Source organism: Poecilia reticulata, chromosome 16, assembly GCF_904066995.2.
Source record: "Poecilia reticulata chromosome 16, P_reticulata-male-v2, whole genome shotgun sequence".
Classification (NCBI taxonomy): domain Eukaryota; kingdom Metazoa; phylum Chordata; class Actinopteri; order Cyprinodontiformes; family Poeciliidae; genus Poecilia; species Poecilia reticulata.
Window position 1 is genome coordinate 23,649,218 of NC_088845.1, and position 20,177 is coordinate 23,669,394.

A 20,177-nucleotide genomic window follows, 5' to 3' on the forward strand; every position below is an offset into this window, starting at 1 on the left:
TATAACCGAGGGCAAAAGGCAACACAATTTAGTTTTGCAAACAATCTCCAAAGCACAGAACTGGGGAATAAATCTATCACTATAATAGAAATCGTGCAGTCAGATTTAATTCTTTTAAATGAGCTGCACTGATTGTGCATAGTTTAGTAAGGTAATGAAGACACTGTTTGGATAACAAATGTTCTGACTGTGGCGACATTTCAGATGAAATGCTTTTTGATTCCTGTTTTATAATCACAAAAATGAAACAAAGATAAATTTCCAGAGTGAGGTGAAAATAAAAAATAAAAACACAAATCCGATTAAAAGGCCCTTAACCCTCTGATGCGCAAGTGGGTCCTTTTTGACCCGGTGAGGTAATCTTTTTGCAATATCTTTGTAATGAAAAGTTTTCATCACTTCATATTCCAGGTATTCCTCAAGAAACATCTTACTGATATCATGCAATTCAAATTTTTAATTTACCTTTTATACATTTTAAGAAATAGCATGTTTTATGTTACTACCCCATTCTTCCGTGAGTGGGTCCAAAATGACCCGCATTCATTTCCTATGGAATTTAATGGGGATTTTTGTTTCTGACCAATTGTTACTGTCAGGAAAACATTTTTTTGTGAACCAAACACACTGATACCTAAGTGTCACCCCTGAATAATAATATTTTACACAGCAAGAACTCTTACATATAAGTATTATCTTTATTTTTTAACTCTCAAATGTGTTTGTGTGTCAATCGTGAGTACTGTGACAGCGTTATTGTCACAAATCAACATGTTAGCCTTCTTCAAAGTTAGCCAACATTAGTTATCTAATCAACTAGTTAACATTACCACCTATACTTTATTGGGCATGTGTATTATTTGTGTCTGTGTGTCTCTGTGTGTCTGACATCCTGGATGAGAAAACCAAGAGAGAGAATGTGTTGAATGACATACAAAACCTGTTGATCAATGTGTTCAAGGTTCTTTCTTTTATCATCTCAATAAATAAAATAAAAATGCATAGCTATAGAAATAAATGCATAACTAAATGAGCCAGAAAAGTATAGAGTGCCTTCTTTGGGCCAGGGAGGACTTCCTGCCCCCAGTGGAGGAGTTCAAGTATCTCAGGATCTTGTTCACCAATGAGGGAAAAATGGAGCAGGAGATCGACAGGCGGATTGGTGCAGCGTCTGCAGTGAAGCGGGCGCTGTACCGATCTGTCGTGGTGAAGAGAGAGCTGAACCAAAAAGCGAAGCTCTTGATTTACTGGTTGATCTAACTTCCTACCCTTGTCTATGGTCATGAGCTTTGGGTCATGTCTGAAAGGACAAGGTCACGGATACAAGCGGCCAAAATTAGTTTTCCCTATAGGGTGTCTGGGCTCTCCCTTAGAGATAGGGTGAGAAGGTCAGATATCCAGGAGAGACTCAGAGTAGAGCTGCTGCTCCTTCATGTCGAGAGGAGCCAGTTGAAGTGGCTCAGGCATCTGATCAGGATGCCTCCTGGACGCCTCCCTGGTGAGGTGTTCTGGGCACGTCCCACCGGGAGGAGGCCCTGGGGAAGACCCAGGACACGCTGAGGATGTTTTTTCAGCTGGACTGGGAATGCCATGGGTTCCCCCAGAGGAGCTGGAACAAGTGGCTGGGGAGAGCAAACTCCGAGCCTCCTTACTTAGGTTGCTGACCTCTTGACCCGACCCCGGATAAACAGAAGATGGATGCATGGATGGATAAATAAATCACACCCATACACACACTCACATGCGTGATACATAGCATAATAGATTAGAGACAGTAATGTTAGCTAGCCTGGTTAGCTAGCTAGTTTCAAGAAACATGCTGTTTTGCACCCCCCCACATGCCCACACCCACACATACATAATGGACGTTGACATTGTCCTTTATTGACATTTCATCATTGTTGTTGTAAAATTGCTGCTGTTGTCATTTTGTTTTAAAAATGTTCTACAAATTGTTCTAAAAACGTTTAAAAAAGTGAAAAATGAGAATATTTCAAACATGAAATAACTCTTGTGTGAAATAAAACACAGTAGAAAGTATTATACAAAACATTATTTTGAATCAAAATGATAAAAGTAGCATAAAAACACATTGATTGTAACCCGGGTCAAAAAGGACCCAGTCACGGAAGACTGTATAGTCAGTCACTCACGCATCTATTAAAATATAAAAGGATAAAAATGTAATGTACATTATAAGAACAGAGAACTATAATGAAAGGCCTCTTTAAATGGTTTATTGCTAATTAAACTACCTCAATAGTATGATAGTATGCAATTTTCTACAATCAAAGACATTTTTAATATTTTCACCAAAGAAAACTCTTAGCAAATCCCAATGAAAACCTGCATATTATAACGCCACATAAATTTTTTCTGTTTCTGAAGTATATTTAAAGTAATTGCTAAATTTATGTTATTTTCATATAAACACATATGGTTCATGTACAATTTCTATAAAGTTCATATATGTATACCTAATACCTGTAAGCTGTGAGCATTTGAAACCAAAGTCAAATTCCTGCTTCGTATTCAGAATCTTGACCACTAAAGCATATTCTGATTCATTATCTTTCATCCGCAAGAAAGTGAAAACCGCTACTGCACAGGTTCAGCTGGCAGAAATAACGTCAACATTTTATGGAATTCAATTCCGCACCATGAGAAGAACTTCAAATTTTGATTTGGGAATACTGTACACCTACTTGAAATCTGGTGGCCATTGTTTCAAGTCCTTCAATCTTGGAGTCCTGAAGTGCAGAGTAGGTGGAGATGGTGTCAAACATTTTGAGGATCTTGTTGAGACGTCGCTGGAATGTGTCAAACTTCCCAAAGATGTACATTTCACTGATGTCAAACTTTCTCTGAGACGGAGATTGCTCTAGCTCCTCCTTGGTTTTGTGAAAACACCGCTGGTACTCCTGAGCAACACAGTTTGAAACAAAGCAAACTCATCTTCATCCAACTGATGCAGCTGGGTTGGGTGCCTGACTTGACTTACAAACCGTAATACCAGGACTGTTTGTTCGAAGACAGAACTAAAGTAATTGAAACCACATCTAAATCATAATAGGGGACAAATGCATAACAAAAAAAACCTGATGAATAAAAAAAAAGTTATTTCAATAAGGAATACCCAATACCTGATTTAGATGAATTGCAGCTTTGATTTTATCAGTAACCTCTTGTTGAGGTTGGTCCCATATTGAATTGGAACCATTATTAGTGATGTAGGTTTTGCAAGAAGTGATCATCTGATTTGTGACCTGGAAGTACAAGAGATTTTGTCAATTACTTTCAGTCTGCTTGAGAATTTTATTATGTGTACAGATTTTCACATCACTTTGCTCACATATTCCACCTATCTACTGCAGCTATGCATCTTTCCTTTGAGTTGATTTTATTTAGAGACATTAAAAGCTATATCACAAGCATCTAAATTTGGATTAGAACAAAGTAACCACCGTATTTACAGCACCTTAACAAAGAGTGATGTTATTTTTTCAGATGTGTTATAGTAACGAGAAATGGTGTGAATCATCTTGATGGCATTGATCAAACCAGGGATAGCATCCACCATTGATACCTGGAAGGAGAAATATTTTCATTTTGTAAAATCCTAACAATTTTGAGGAACGATAGGTTAATTTTTCATCCATAGAAACATGATACATGTTTATTTTGTTTATTTTTTTTTTTACTTACAGGGTCACTGTTGTAGAGTGGGTCACAAAACTTCTCTAAGCTGTAGAGGTACTTTACGTTGTCTTTGGCCTCATTAGCTCCTTCAGTAATCCTTACGTCTAGTTCCCGCCATGACTAAAGCAAAAAGAAACACATGCTTCTTGCGCTTAATTCATTGCTGTATATTATTCAACGAAAATCTACATATAAAGATTAGAATAAAATTGAAGTTCACTTAGGCAGCAAAATAAAACATCTTTTCAACATGTGGTGCATGTTCCAGTCACGAATGAGCGTCATTTCTGACCTTAATGAGTTTAGATTTGGCCAGTAGGAGAACACCCAGTACAGCACTGACTTCCGGGGTTTTGAGCTGGTCCAAAAGATAGTTGAAGCGAGCCATTCGTTTTTTCCAGTGGTCCAGTTCAGCACGAGGCCCGAGGTCGTCAGCCTCCTTACGGAGCTGGTTACTCTCTGCGAGAACCTGGAGAACAAACCTATATGCTGTATTTTCTAACTTAATTTATACAGTGTGTATTTAATTCTTACAAACCAAGAACATATTCATCTGGACATAGTGGAGTTAAGTTGCAGGACATTTTGGACAGACTGTTTTGTCCAAACTTTGAAATGTACATAGTTATTACACAGTAGACATATATTTTTGCTGCAGAGACTGATGTTTAAAAATCAAATCAGCCCCTAGCTGATATTCTAGGCTGCCAACTTTCTAACTCAAAACTTAATGTGATTAGGTATTGCTGTGTTCTCTGAGCCTCTAACATAAATTGCAGATTGAAAGGTCTTCTCTGTGCTTTCAAAGACTTCACAGTAAATCTAAGTATATTTCATTTATTCCATGCATAAAGTTCACAGATTTTCTATAACTTGCACAAAAAAAGAGGAAGAAAAAAAAAAGTCTGTGACTATTAGCTGAGTGGTTACATAATGCCAGGAGCCATTATGTCAAAACGTTGGTGTAATTTATTAGGCAGTTGATATTTATTGGGCTACCTCTACTGATAAACTTTAACAACAACATTTACTTGTTGTCCAGTTTTATCTTTTTCTTTATTGATCAAGCTATGCTTTTATTATATTGTTGATGCATTCTGCTTTGTCATAGACAATTCAAGCAGACAGAAAATGAATCATCGCTCAAATCCTGTCCTTAAGCAGTTCGGCAGAACAGAAAAGCCAACCTGACTGAAGCTAGTTTCAACATGAAATATAAATGGTGATACCTTGGAGAATATTTTCTCACCTGTTCTATCTGTTTGATCCAAACTTTCATACAGGCTTCCATTTTTTCAGTGGTTTCTGCGCTGTTGGCTGCTGCCATGTAATCTGCTGGGGATTTCAACACCCGCAAGTCAAACGTGTCACACTCCTTCAAGGTAACCTGGAGGGAAAACAAAAGATTTCTTTTTTCCCTCTCTGTGTCTTTAAGCTACCTTCATCTGGATGCAAGTTTCTGCATGCATATCCATTTTTTCCTGCTTAGAGTACAGATGTTCAACAGAAAGAACATGAACTTCAAATAAATGTCAAAGCTATTTCCATGGCTTTAATATTCTTTACCCTTTATTTTAAATGTTAAATATCTCTCGTGTTCATAGGGTTACAATAATTTCTATTAAAGTGATTTGAATTAGATGGCTGTTACATGCTTTCTAATTTATTTGTAAAGTGGTGTCTGTTACGTACCTTTTCTTGTAGACTCTCCTGTGCACTCGCCAGAACAGACACAAAGCTTTCAAGTGAAGATATGAACTCTTGTTTTACACCCTGGGCCTGGGGAGTAGCCAGATCACCCCAGCCATGGTTTATTTTCCTCAGTGTGGGGATAAAAATGTCTGAAAGCAACTGCTCCACACTTTTTAATAGTCCAACTTCTGTTGTATCCAACATATTGAAGTTCACTTCCTGCAATTTCAGAAATATGTGCACTGATTACATAAATGAAAAGTCATAGTATTTCATCTTATTTGGATTTACGTAGAACCATTTTTTTTCTGCAAAGCCAAAAATCAGGAAAATTCTCCTGTGATAAAAAGAATGTGCCGTACTCTATCATACGTAGAAATCTGGTATGAAAAGAAAAACAATGTTAAATAGAGCTAAATATGATGATCATGAAATTAAATAGTTTATGGTCTTACAACACAAGAAATAAAATGTTTTTTGGGGGGTGTCGGGTGTACTGGCAACACTATTCATCTGGGCATTGCCCCACAGGAGCAATACAAAACAATGAGCTTTTTTATTGATACTAACAAGTATAGAAGCTAACTAAACTAACACAGTCTCTAAATAACTGAAAAGGTGGAAAAAGAAAAATTTTTGTGGAAATTTCATAAAAAAATGAAAATGTTTGAGCATTTTTATTTTGAAAAAACCTGGACTTGTCTAGCCTATTTTTATTTGTCAGAAACCTTCGGCTTGTCTTATCAGACCTGACGCCGGCTCCGCCCCCATGCGAAAGTAGAGCAGACCTCCGACAAATAGTGGTATAATGACAAAAATAGTGGAACTCAATGATTTACAGGAGACGCTTTTTTGAGTCATTTTTGCTCAGCCAAAGCTGAGGCAAAGACAACAGACAAGTTTCTTGCCAAGGTCATTTGCTGGAAACAACGGAGAAGCAAACCTGTTAAAGCCCAAGTCTTTTGAAGCCAGATGAAGAATAGGGTGCACAAAGTTTCACTGGATGTGAATGCTACGTGTGACGCATTTTGCACACGTCCAAAACGGGTGAGTAATAATTTAAATAGTCCGTCTTTTTACAATCTGCCTTCAAGAAAGTGCTTTAAAACATATAGTAGCATAAAAAAGGTGCGCTACCGTTGTTGTTACATATAAAATCAAGTATAACTACCTTCACTTGCTGATCTTTGATTTGACTATCAATAAGTGCAGTTATGACAATAAATGGGAGGCTTACTACCGGTTACCTTTGTGCACTGCAGACGAATATATGTGGTAATTGCCATGTCAATTAGCATATCTGTATTCACGCGCCACTTCTTCCTAAGTTTTTTATTGGTGTTTGGCAAACCAACTTAACTTATATTTACCGCCACCTGCCGGACTGGAGTGTGAACATCAATGATAATCAAAGGGAATTTCACTCGCTTTCCTCATTAGCTTCAGAAGATATTGTAAACTGTTTGTACTTTGGTTACTTCGGCACTGTTTGTTACGGTGGCCGACAGGTGCAAATGCGCAGCAACAGAGAAAACATGCAAACAAAAAAAAAAGACACGCGCACAAATGAAATGCAGAAACATAAAAATAGACGCAAACAAAAAAGAATACAACCACAAATGAAATGCAGTAAACAAAAAAAGAGACGCAAACAAATGAAATGCAGCAAGGCTTAGCTTTAATCAGTCAAACCCATTTGCTTAGGAATAAATTAAATACTTTAGTGAACCAAAAGATTTAACAGCTATTACCTGCCTTAATATCTGTGTTTCACCTCTACTCATAGGGGAAAACTATCGGGAATTTTAAAAACAATTTGCCGGGAGACATGGGTTCTCTCTCGGTGTACCGAACATGGAGCGCCCAGCCAGCTGACAGCTGGCGAGGGGAGCTGGCTGTTAATACAGCGGGAGCAGACATCTCCGAAAACGTTGGAGCAATATTGTAATTAAGTGATTTATTGATGAACTGAGCTGATATTTCTGATTTATACATCTACATTCTCGCCTAAAAACTTTGTAAAAAATCATTTTGTATAATTTTAAGTGTAATACAGCACTTCTGGAGCACTTCCGGTTTTCAGCACTTTTTGTTTGCATCTTTTCTTTTGTTTGCTGCATTTCATTTGTTTGCGTCTCTCTGTTTTATTTGCTGCATTTCATTTGTGTTTGTATTCTTTTTTGTTTGCGTCTCTTTTTTGTTTGCTGCATTTTAATTGCTTTTTGTTTGCGTCTATTTTTATGTTTGCTGCATTTCATTTGTGTTCGTGTCTTTTTTTTGTTTGCATGTTTTCTCTGTTGCTGCGCATTTGCGCCTGTCGGCCACCGTAGTTTACCATCTGTGAAACAAATCTACATGGTGTATCATTCTTTCTCCGCCTTTTGCTATAATCTGTAGCAAACATAGTCTTTTACCAGCAGAGGTGATTAACTTGCCTGCAGGCAGCATGTGGGCAGCTACAATCAATGAACAAAACAACCTGTGATATCACAGTGTTATTGACGAACACCCCTGCTGCCCCACTTATCTTTAGACAAAAGAAGCATTCATGGACACCATTTATCCTTCAAGCTTCACTCAGACATTTAACTTTTTTTTTTTTAATGTTTTGTTAGATTTAGTCAAATACCTTTTAGCACTGCATTCTGACTAAAACAGATGTTGAAGTTCTGTTTCTTTTCTGTTGCCCCAGAATTTATTTGTTCAGATCAGGTCAATAATATGTGTAATTTACTTACTACCGGGTTTTATTTTAGATCTATTTCATATAAGATAGTTAATGTGCAAAATTTCTCAGGTCTTACAGGCCAAAGTTGTACTTTAATCTGAAAATATTATTTATTCCTATTAAAAAGAAAAGGTCTATGCTTTTATCAAAACACTGACTCACTCTGTGTATGTTCTCGGAGGTTATTGCTTTCAAAGTGTTTGCTCTTGTGAAGAAGACGCAAACTCCGGTCAATGCCACGTCCCTTCCATCAGTTACAAACACTTTCCTTATGGGACCTGGCTGGTGGGAATCAAGCTGGGTGGGTGGAGTGGTTGCAGCTGCTGAAATAAGGAGTTAGTCATCAGTCTACGTTACTGCTGGACTGTTTTCTATATTATCACTAGTAACAAAAAGAATTTCACTGAAGATATTTAGTCAGTTTTGATTCACTGAGTGCTCTTTTTTCATGTTACCTCCTTCTACGAGTTCAGTGTCCTGATAATAAAACATGAGGTGTGGAAGACCACTTGCCACAAAGAATTGTTCCATACGGTCAATCTGTCCCAAGAAACAAAATAAATCAGCATCATGAGATTTTGCAAACATTGATGGAAAATGTTATATAACACTATGAAAAAATAACAACCAGGCTGCAAAATATTATTTTAAAAAATCCCAAACAGAAAAATGCATAGTTTCAAAATCGTATGCAAAAACTATGTTTATGAAAGCATTACAGTTTATACAGAAACAATTCAGTCTAAATCACAATTTTTGTCAGTAGTTGCGAAATACAAACCTTAAACAAGTAGTTTATAAATGTGTGCTACTAATATGTGATAATGTCCTATGTTACAGTTATCATTGTAGTCTTTCCTAACTATTTTGTGCTTTTGCAATGCCCAGGACAACAGATAAAAATACCACATAAAAAATAAATGATTGAGAGTTTTCACTTGGTCTCTTTTCAAAATTGGCCAAAAATATATTCTTTGTTTTTTGAAGGTTACTTATTGTTTTCTCCTTAAACAATAAGGACATTTATGTGAAAGTTTAATTCACACACCTGATTTCCTTCCAGAATGGCATCTTCAACATCAGACTTCTCCAGTCCCAGGCATGAAGCCACAATACTGAGAATGTAGTCATGCCTTCCGTCCAGCTGGGCACGCTTAGCCTCACGCTCCTCTTTTAGCTTTTGCTGCACAAAAAAATGTACAGATAAATGTTATTGTTGAACTGATATAGAGGAGTTCTGAAGTAAAAACTAATAAGTACTTTATGTTGATTAAGTACTGACTTAATTTAATCCATTAAGCAAAGGTAAAGTCATTGTGTGATTCAGCAAAAAGTAATAACTAATAAATTTGACCATTAGATTAAATATCTTTTTTAAATAATTGTTGTTTATACATTTAAAATGTTATTTTCCTGTTTAACAACATCAACTTGGACACAAAGATATTCATATATTCATCTTAACTATACATCTCCATCAGCAGGTTTGCGATCTGCACTGAGTTGCCAGATTTCACAGCTTTTTTTAGCAATAGGATAACGCTGCACACTACAATTACAAGAAATGCACCATTTGTTCTTTATCTTGGTCTTACACTTTAACAACAGTAGATGGGTACAATTCTTTCTGTTCTTAAATTGTTTTCGCACTTTAAGAACAGTTCTTAAAAAATGGTTTTTGCACAGGCTTTACCATGATCAGAGATGGTGATAAAAGACAAATCTACGTATCAAATTTAAACCTAAACTACCTGTGAAACAAAATCCCAACACCTGAAAGCTGGTTCTGAAGCACAAGATATTGTAATGAAGTTTCATAGTAAAACTTCTCATTCATTTTATGAAAGAACAGGCCTTCCGGGAGCTATAATAGCATATAAATATTATGGACCTTTGTTCTTGTGCAGGTTTATTCCAGCGCATCTGAAGCAGATCAAAAAGCAGCCAGACAGAGCTAAATATAACACCACTGAAATCATAGCAAAGTGTTGAAGGATACATTTCAAAGTATGGTATAATTAGAGTCTGAAAGTTATGATTTATGGAAACAAAGGGTATCACTAATACATAAAAGCTTAGGTAAATGAACATGAAAATACAGAGTTTTTTATTATTATTATTTTTATAAATTGATTAAGAAAAATGGTGGAAAAATTGGGTGGGATTAGCTTCAGTGTAACTGCAGATTAATAATCCTACAAAGGCTTCAAGGCTGAAATGTGAAGACTGAAAGCAGGGGTTCTTCTTAGTTAGACCCCGGGGGATTGGCTAGTGAGAAGGGGAGCAGGCCGGCTTCCTCATTTAGAGAGGGTGTCAGCGTTAGTAAGAGCAGTAGCACATTTAGCTTTAGAGTTTTGACAATGTGCAAATCAGAATGTAGCAGGAAGGTTAAAAATGGTTTTGGTAAAGATCCCCGAGGTGGCCCAATTACAGTTGTTGATTGGCTAGAACAGTGGTTGGCACTACTGCCTTAAGGATGATATCGAGTTATAATTCTGGGAAGGGGTCTGTCTCCATTGAGTTTGCATGTTCTTCCACAATCCAAAAATATGAATGTTAGATTAATTGGTTGCTCTACATTATCCTTCGGTATGAGTCTGTCCAAGTCTTTTGGCGCTGTGTGATTCTGTGTTGCCCTGTGATGGACTGGCATCTTTCTCCAGAGTATCCTGCCTCTCTCCTAACATCATACTTTATGTCAAAAAAATCTATCATGCATTAGAGCTGGTCCCTTTCAGAATCAAGAATTAGATTCTAGAGAACCAAAAACTAAATAAGATCATTTTAGTCATTTTCTATAACTAAAATGAGCTTTGAAAATGAATATTAAGAATCTACCTAAGAATATATTTTTCTTTATTCCAAGAATGACTTGTCCTCTCCCTGGCTTTGGTCTAATTTCGAGTCATTATGTCTGACATTAAATCTGAGAAAGAAAAAAAAATGTTAAGGTGACGGGAAAAAAAAGATGAAGAGTTTTAGTTTCAGAAACCCGTTTTCTCCACCATCTTCTTTAATCAGATTGAACCACAACAGAAATAGAAGGAAAGCCTTATATTCAGCTTTTGTTGGTTTTACTGTTCCCACTATTCTCTTTCTTATAATGAAAATTATTGCACAACTAACCCCTAATAGGTGACTAGTGGCAGTAGACACCCAATAAGAGAGATGTAACTTGTATATTTTTTTTATTAATTGCATTATTTAAACAGCTGAGTGACAAAGTGTTGCAAAGTGTAAATCATACTATTTATCATATCTCCTTTAAGGTTGTAGACAGGAATTAAAGCAAGTTAGAATTTCAGAGATGTCTATGTCAAACCATTTAAAGTCGCAATAATTCATAAATTTATAATGTATTTGGGGTTTTAAAAGTAGAAGAAACTGAGTATTTTTTATAGGGACTGTGATGATAGACATTCAGACAAAGAGCTTTGATCAGCCTAGTGAGGGCTTTTAAAAAATCAAGCATAGGAAATGCGGTAATGCAATTAAATCGGGATAAGAGGTTGTTGTGGCTGACTGCAAGAGTCATGTTCAAGGTAATGGAAGGAAGCGGTAAGAGGACATTTCAGAGGTTTATATGTAAAAAATCCTGCTCTACCTCTGCAACACTGTTTGACCACCAATTCAGGATGTCTGTGAGTATTATTAGGGCTCACATTACAAGCCACATCATTCAACTCCAGTAGTTGCAAATCAATTCAAACAAAGAGTTTGCAGATTATAGTCATAACTACAAATGCCTTTTATCACTTACTGATTGTAAGGTACTTGTAGGTACCTTTTTGTTTTTAGATTTGTAAAATTTAAATGCACATACATGTTGCATTTTTACGCTTCAAAGTTTATTGTGAATTGCCACTTCTAACAGTACACCATAAAGGTAATAGAATTGCTTCAGATTGTGATATTCTTATTATGTGTTTTTTGGGACAATTTCACTTTCGCTGTGAAAAAAAATCCCAATTGTAGTCCCACAAGTAGATAAATCACTCCGTTTTTTTTTTTTTTGCTGACTGTTGTAGACATGACAAAAACACTGTCTCATGTGTGCTACTGAGAGCTTAGTGAGTGATGATATGGGGCAGAGAACCAAAAATAAAAAATAGACTAGCACTGACTAACCAGAAACACAAAGAAATAACAGATGTCCCCATTAAAGTTAACACACAAGTGTATAACATAATACTTGTTTAAAATTTGGATGCGTTTCATTTAATAAAATCTAGTTTAGTCTTTCAGCAAGATATTTTTTATCGAATTGGTTACAATTAAGTTTGGAAGACTGGATCAGCCAAATATCCCAACAGCCTTCCAGCACTGGAGTAAACTGGGCAGACAGCACCCGCATGAGCCTTTACTGGTAATAATTTCCAACTATCAGGAACAAGGCTAAGAGATCTAACAGAACCAGAAGAAGCCAAAGCTTGTTCTGAGAAAAAAAAAAGGACACATATGACTTGCCCGGGGATGTTTTCTGTTTTAGAAGTTATATGCACAAATCTAGAGTTTATGTTTCCATACAAAGAGAGATAGAGACCATTTAAAATGTCTATCTTCATTAACTAAGGGCATTCAATCCCCAACCTATTAACAATTCAGTTTAAGTGGTTAACATCATCTTGTTTGTTTATTAATAGGTATATAAATTGTATTACCATTAGTTTATATATTGTTTTAATGAGCAGATGCAGTTTGCAAGAATAAAGTTTGCATTTAAAGAGACTTTATTGCGACAGACTGGCGACCTGTCCAGGGTGTACCCTGTCTCTCGCCCGGAACGTTAGCTGGAGATAGGCACCAGTACCTCCTGACCCCACTGAGGGACAAGGGTGTAAGAAAATGGATGAATGGATGAGACTTTATTTTGCTTATAAAATATTCTTCTCCTTCATCTCATTAAGTGTACAGTTTATAGTCTCTCTGAAAAAAAAATCTTGCCCAATTTGAGACTTTAGTTCAAGACTTTAGTTTGAAACTGATAAAAATACTTTATCTAAACATACTGACATAAAACCTAATGCTCCTCCTTTAACATAGTAGTGAGACATTTTGCCATGTGTTCCACATACATACATATGTATCCATATATCGTACTTTCTAAAATGGGTAATACAAAGTCACTTAAATCAATTTAAAACTAAAAACAATGTCTGAGTTACTTCACTTTTACAGTGCCTTTATTAGCACAGCAAACTGATAAAGAAGTCTTGCTCTGTCCGGGCTCTGCTGTGAAACCTCAGGATATGATCGTGCAAAGAGTAATTTACATTTAGGTTTAATAAAGTAGCATCCAGTTGAATTGAACAGTTACGTACAAGTAGCACAGATGAAAAAAAAAGTGGTTATTGATGTCGGAGTGAAACTAATTTCTTATCTTTTAGAAGATTTCCAAACAAAACTCAACCACAGTGGCATTATTGGTCAGACATGTAAATAGGACACACCACAGCTGTCTGGGGGACTTTTCTTTAACATTTTGCAACTTTTCTCTGTCTTGAGTCCTGCGTTTCTAAACGGCAACATCAAAAAGCAAAAATACATAATCCATAAAGTGTTATGCTGCACATAAATTTAATGAGCAGGTGGAATCTATGCCAAAAGCAATACACAAGCACAAATCAACGGTTTCATCCAATGGTAGTCACCCACGTTTATTTCTTTGCATTACACAGACAGGGAAACCATTCAGAGGCAGACTCCCGTCACGACAATACAAACATTGAAGTCCTTCAGAAGTTAACAAAAGCCCAAGCAGAGATGAGTAATGCCAAACTGGCAAGTCCTATACTGAACTGTCAGCTCTGAAATTAAAAAGTAAACTGTTGTGACAAAAAAAAAAAAAAATACAACACAACAGGTTATCATGCATGATGTGAAAAAATGGAAATATCATGCTGCCAAGCATAGAATTATAACAAAAGCGAAAAATCATTGTTTATTTCTGCTAGTTCCATTTCCAGTGACATGGAAGGAAATGAAAGAGCTGAAGATGGCCTTAAGCAGGACAGTAAGAGAAGAACGGAAGAAAAATATCGTCAGCTGGCAACCCAGTCACTCAAATTATTTCTCTTACCCGAATGACCTTTGAAACAATTTGTCTCCAGTGCCTCTTCCTAAACATCTGCGACATGACAGCTTGCTGATCAGCAGCTTACCTCTCCTGCATCTTCTCGATAGCCACCTATCACTTTCTCATCTGCATGTGCACTCGCACCTCGGAAGGGTTAGAGCTATCAATTGTCAGTGTGGACTACACAACCAGCTGAGCTGCAGCTGGAAATGCTATCTATAAGTCTAACGGCCCCTCCAAATAGAATTTGAGTTTAGCACCAAATGGAGACATGTGAAAAAACAAAAGTGAGTAGATGAGATCCGGTACTTAGTTTACAGATATTAACACATATAGGACATTTTATTTTATCTTCTTCCCAGCATTTTGTCCCTTTGTTTTTAGGATGTGCTCAGTGAGCAGAATGCAGTAGATATTTTGTTGAACAAAAGATGAAAAGTAATTAAAAGGCAATTTTTATTTTTATTTTTTATATAATACATGAAACACCAGTAAAGCTTTAAAAAAATGGTTTTGATAGTTGGCTAGTTGTTGGAAGGATTAATTGAGTCTGATTGCATTTCAGCTGCCTGATTAACCTAATGTTAAGGAGCGATTATTATTTCTCATGATGTTAAGGTCAGGACTATTGAGAATAATTTTTGTTGTCTTTTTTTTACATTTGACCTTCTCCTGACTGTATTAACAGAGCTATGCTCCAACACTCCTGAATTATAAGGCAGAGCTACCTCCTTAGCAGCACTAAGTGCTGGAGTGGACTCATAATGAAGCATTCATTTGACTCGGTGGTGGTGGAGTCAGGATGCATCTAAAAACTTCAGGACAATGGCTCAAAGACTGGCCGAAATTATACCAGTGCCACCATTTGCATTCTGAGGTCAAATAATTTAACCTGATAGCCAAATAGAGTTTTCTTGTCTGTAATTAAATAGCCACATGGTGACCAAGGAACACAACATAAAATAGATTTGTAGTCAAGACCACCTAACCCTAAGCTCCATTCATTTAGTCGTTTCCATGGCACTTTTTGTCGTCAAGAGGTCGAGATAAAAACTTCCTCTTAAAAATTGTACAACCAACTTGTGTCTTAGGACTTTATACAAAATAAGTTCCTTCTGAAAAAGTAGCTCTAAGTGCAAAATTTTTATGCATTTATTTCATAACAAATATTGTGAAAGATTTGAGAAAGGTTAAACCCATAAAGACCAGAGAAACTTGATCAATTTGCCCACGAATCAATTTATCAAAGTTACTCTGTGTAGGAAAATTAACCACACAAAGATTGTATTTTAATGAAATAACATTTTGCGTAATATTCGTGGCTCAGTGACACATAAAAGCTATAATAACCAATAAAACCCCAAAACATCCTATTTCATTTCTTTGCAACAACATTTACTAAATATCAACTACTCATGCACTACCATACCTCACTGAGAAATATCAGTTCCGAACTTAATAGCTTCCTTACTCAGGGATCCAAAAGAAACACAACAGCTAATCAATGATGAATTACAGTCAGCCAACGCTATTTGAGCAGCTAGCTCGTCTGTAACATCAGAACTCTTGGGTCACCTTACCTTGTTTTGATAGTCTGGTTTAAAATGCAGCATAGTTGTAGACGGCCTTTCAGACTGGCTGTCCTTTTTAAATCATTCCAAAGGCTTAACTAATTTAGCTTTTCATGACTTTAAAGAACTACAAAGACGAGTCAACAGAGAGGAAGTGGTTTTACTACACTATGGGGGCAGTCAGCCTCCTTGTTTGACATGAGAGAAAGGTTAGTGCCCTGAAATTATCAGAGTGTTGCTCGTGAAAGGGTACTGCTAACTAGATAATGTGGTGTTGGATGACGTCCTGTCAGCAAGGTAATTATCATGGTCCCGCTCTCACCTTACCAGACTTTTGTAACAATAGGATGGAGAGACAAAGGAGAGTAAGGGTAGAAAGACTGTTTGGTAAGGGGGATATTCAAACACTGACTCTCTTGAAGTGCAAATGCACTGCAAACACATGTGACTTATATGGTGAGGGAGTGTTGTGGTTTCACACACTCACACCTTCATTATGCTGTCTGAATTACCATTGTATAATGATTGTTTTACTCGCATAGCTAGAGCTATGACAGCGAACAAACGGTGCCATTAGAAGATAAGTTTAAGATGCATTGAGAGTTAATATGCCATCTGTAAAAAAAAGTAAAATAGTTGCTTATACAAACTACATATATGTAACAACCTTGAACTAAAGACCACAAAAATAAGGTCTTTTTTTAAAGTATGTTTTTGTTTAATTCTATGGAACTAATCAGAATTAAAAAATCGTAATTATAATTTCTTCATTTTGATAGAATTTCAGGTCACCCAGCGTCTGTACTTTTGAGAGAAGTATTTGCATTTGTTTCAAGCCTGCAAATGCTAAAAAGGTTTGCAGTTAAGAGAGTCGTTGTTAACCATAACAATCAATCTCCCAACAAAAGAGCAGGAAAATCAACAGAGTTTGTCAGATATTTATTTTTCCAAGTCAGCTGTGCCTACAATAAGATGGTGGGTTGTAAAAGGTAAGGCTATATCATGGAAGATATCAGTGTCAAAACATAAAAATGGAAGGCAAGTGACAAAAAAAAAGAAAAAGGAATCAATATCTGTGTGAGCAGTTTTAACAACTAAGCTGGACAAAGCAAGATTATAGCCAGCTAAAGAAACAATCATGAATTGTGGATAAACTTGTGATAGATTCAGTGATGAATGTTAAATCTGGACTGACCCAAAGAGGTGTAACTGGAGCAGTTGTTAGACATCATGAGAATAAATCTCCCTGGCCGTCGTTATCTCTGCAGTGTATGTATTGGTGGGCATTGAAATTTTAAGAGTTTTCTTTCTAGGAAATCAAATGTATAGTCAAAGACATAGCTAGCAAACAGTCTGAGTCTCAGTCCAATTAAAAGTTTGTGCTTATCTGTTAACCGTTGTCAGAGAATGTTGCAGTCTAATTCATAAAAACTTAGAATTTCCATTAGTGAGCTCAAAGATCAAGTTGTGATAAAAGCAATTGGAGGTGCAACAAAGTCAACAAGCCATGGTTGAAAAGGCTAAGCAATTATGCACTATTTTAATTCTTCTAGTATTTTATTCAGATTACTTAAAATGTTTATTGCAAGTTTAAGTCAAGAGTCCATGGTCTTCAAGTACATTTTTTATTATTATTATTCAAATATATGCTTAGCAGAGAAAATGTAGACACCACATACAGAAAGCAATTTGTTTAAAGATTATGCAAACAATCTTTAAACAAATGGTACAACCATTTGAGAGTTATAAGTAATGATTGATCAGTGGACTGCACACTGGATTGGAGCTTAGCACTGTTGCCTTAAAATTTCCTGAGCTTGAAATCTGACGGTAGATACAGAGGAGTATTCCTCAAGCTGAATAAGACTGCCATTCCAGTTCATCTGGTCCCTGGTAAGAGGTTGGGTCATGCAAGGATAACTGTTGTTGATCGGTTTAGAACTACATGAGACACACAGAACTCTGACCCAGTACGCAGAACATGTTCAAGAATAAATTAGATGTCTCTAAGGATCCCTGTGTGTCAGAGAAGAGACTGGAAAGCATAGCAATACAATTTGGTTTGGCCATGAGCTGATATTTCTGTGTTGAACTTTCTGCTTGTAAGCTGCCACGAAACAAGAGAGTGATTATGAATTATAAATGAAGAGGCTGGCTCCCCAAATGAGAATACACTGACTAAGACAGGAACAGGTCTGTGTTTTCAGTGGAAATATTTAAGCTTACCCTGCAGAAAAAAATTGTTAAAATAGATGTGGGACCAGTTATATTGATCATGCATTTCAGCAGATCAACAGATGATCTGTTTCTGATATATTTCACTACATGATAGATGTAGTGAAATATACTGCTCAAAAAAATAAAGGGAACACTTCAGTGTTCACTTAAATGTTAAAGTGTTCCCTATATTTTTTTGAGCAGTGTATATTCCATTGTCTGTTTCAGTTAACGTGACACTTGAGAAGTTGTCCATGTTTGGTCAGAGCTGATGGCACAGACAAAAGCCTTGATATTCTTTTCAGTGGAAAGAAAGATATTGTAAAACTCTTCTTCCATAGCAAATGAAGAAAATGACATTGTAGGAGACATGAGGGGGTTTTGTACTTTAGAATAGTGTAGTCCATGTCCGCAAAAATGCTGTCCTTCAGTGATACAAAGTTGACACAGTCTAGCAAAGGGATATCACTTAAATAGCTGGTGGAGAAGCTGTACATATCTAAACCAAACAACTTCAATGGGATTAAAATATGGGATTAAAATAAACCAAATTTAATTAATTTGCAATGAAAAGAAGAAGAAACTCCCTAAGAATTGTTGACTCAGTGGTTCTGAATGAATATTTCTCACCAGCTCAACACAATAAAGCCAACCTGATATAGTACTGCAATATTAAAAGTAAACTTTGACTGCATTCATTATCTTTGTACAGCATTTTTACATTTAGGCAACTCTTGTGGAAACTATTTAAGGAATATGCCACCATCTTGTGGGGAGATGGCTACAGTACAAACAACACGATGCACTGCTCTGATGCTGCCATTTTTACTCTATTTTGTTGCACCAGGGAATCTAATCAAGTGGCTCTCCATGTAATTACTAAAAGGCTTTTAGGATTTAAAGTTGAAAATGAAGTGTGTGATAATTCTATAAAGGCATCTGTAAACAGTTAAACACTTTCATATTAACAAAAATATAAAGTTCTACTTTAAAACCTTTAGTGTTCACAAAATTAGCTACCACATAAAACACACTGGAGGGTTGTTTTCAGTCCTGGTTAATGTTTAAGCCAGATGACTGAGCTGTTAAACTTTAGATGAGCAACAGCGAATGTTCAAATCAAACAGTCACTTTAAAATGTATCAGAAATTAAAAATGATAAATAAGCACATTTCAAAAAGTGAGTAACTTTTTATGGGCACATTTACCTTTTTTTATTTTTCTTTTACATAATTAAAAAAGAAGCTTTTAACCAGTTTAGAAATTTTTGAGGAGGAAAAAAAAGCATTACACTCATCTTCACTGTTATGTATTATTATTATTAGCCCAAACCTGTATTTCCTTCTGCATCTCCACAGACATAGACGACTGGCTGGTCCTGCTTCTGTAGTTGATCTTAGCATTCCGGGAGCTGAAGGACATGGCTTCAACTTTTCTTCCTTAAGAAAACTCCTCATAGAAGAAAAACATTACCCATACATCAAACCATACATCCAACCACTGCTCCTTTTTTTCTTTCAATTAATTTAGTTAAGTTTGCAGAGATTTTGCAGAACCCTTCCTCTTCGGAGCACTTGTGTTGTTAGTTACCAGGGCAACAAAGGAGCAAGAAGAAAAAAAATAGTGGGTGTGACGTTTTTCCTCTCTTCTCATTTTTTGTTTCCTTCTTCATCAATTTGTCTTTCAAAATAGACAACATTTAGAACATTAAATGCACGTGACATTGCATTAAAAAATATCAACGTATGGAGAGAATGGTAACAATCAATGTGCACTATCGTAGCAGTGTTCAATGCTTATCTACAATTTTTATAACAGTGTTACAATTGCTTTCGACAAGTAGAGAAATTATTAAATTATTATTTTTAATAAACCTCACTTTGAAATAAATAGGACTAGCCCTTTAAGTTGAGCTTGCATTTAATAACCCTCACGGTGCAATGTATTTGAACAACCCTTAGATGGCAGTAGCCCAACGTCTATAGGAAAAAAAGACTGAGCCGGAGCTCATAGGGAGAACTGGGTTAGGTTTGTGGGGCAAATGACCTCATACTGTAGCATCATCTTCATCAGTAGGAGATGAAGAGCGAGTGAACTCATCCTTTCATTTTACTATCATTTTGTCCCGCTTATGGGCAAAGTCATGCTAATCTAATACCGATAACATGGAATAGCTTACAATATGAGTATTCCT

The 20,177-nt window shown here is 36.3% G+C and overlaps 1 protein-coding gene across 1 annotated transcript in view; it reads right to left on the minus strand.

Annotated features, from left to right (window-relative positions):
• Positions 1-9,253, minus strand: part of dnah5 (dynein, axonemal, heavy chain 5) — an 81,265-nt gene extending 72,012 nt beyond the window's left edge. Inside the window, exons 1-10 of the mRNA XM_017309635.2 lie at positions 9,168-9,253; positions 8,575-8,659; positions 8,282-8,442; positions 5,392-5,610; positions 4,949-5,086; positions 3,992-4,168; positions 3,706-3,819; positions 3,479-3,586; positions 3,144-3,266; positions 2,706-2,921 (exon numbers count right to left, since the gene is read on the minus strand). Of these exons, the coding sequence (XP_017165124.2) occupies positions 2,706-2,921; positions 3,144-3,266; positions 3,479-3,586; positions 3,706-3,819; positions 3,992-4,168; positions 4,949-5,086; positions 5,392-5,610; positions 8,282-8,442; positions 8,575-8,650 (1,332 nt within the window). The 5' untranslated portion in view covers positions 8,651-8,659; positions 9,168-9,253. The remainder of the gene's footprint in view (positions 1-2,705; positions 2,922-3,143; positions 3,267-3,478; positions 3,587-3,705; positions 3,820-3,991; positions 4,169-4,948; positions 5,087-5,391; positions 5,611-8,281; positions 8,443-8,574; positions 8,660-9,167) is intronic.
• Positions 9,254-20,177: the final 10,924 nt, after the last annotated feature.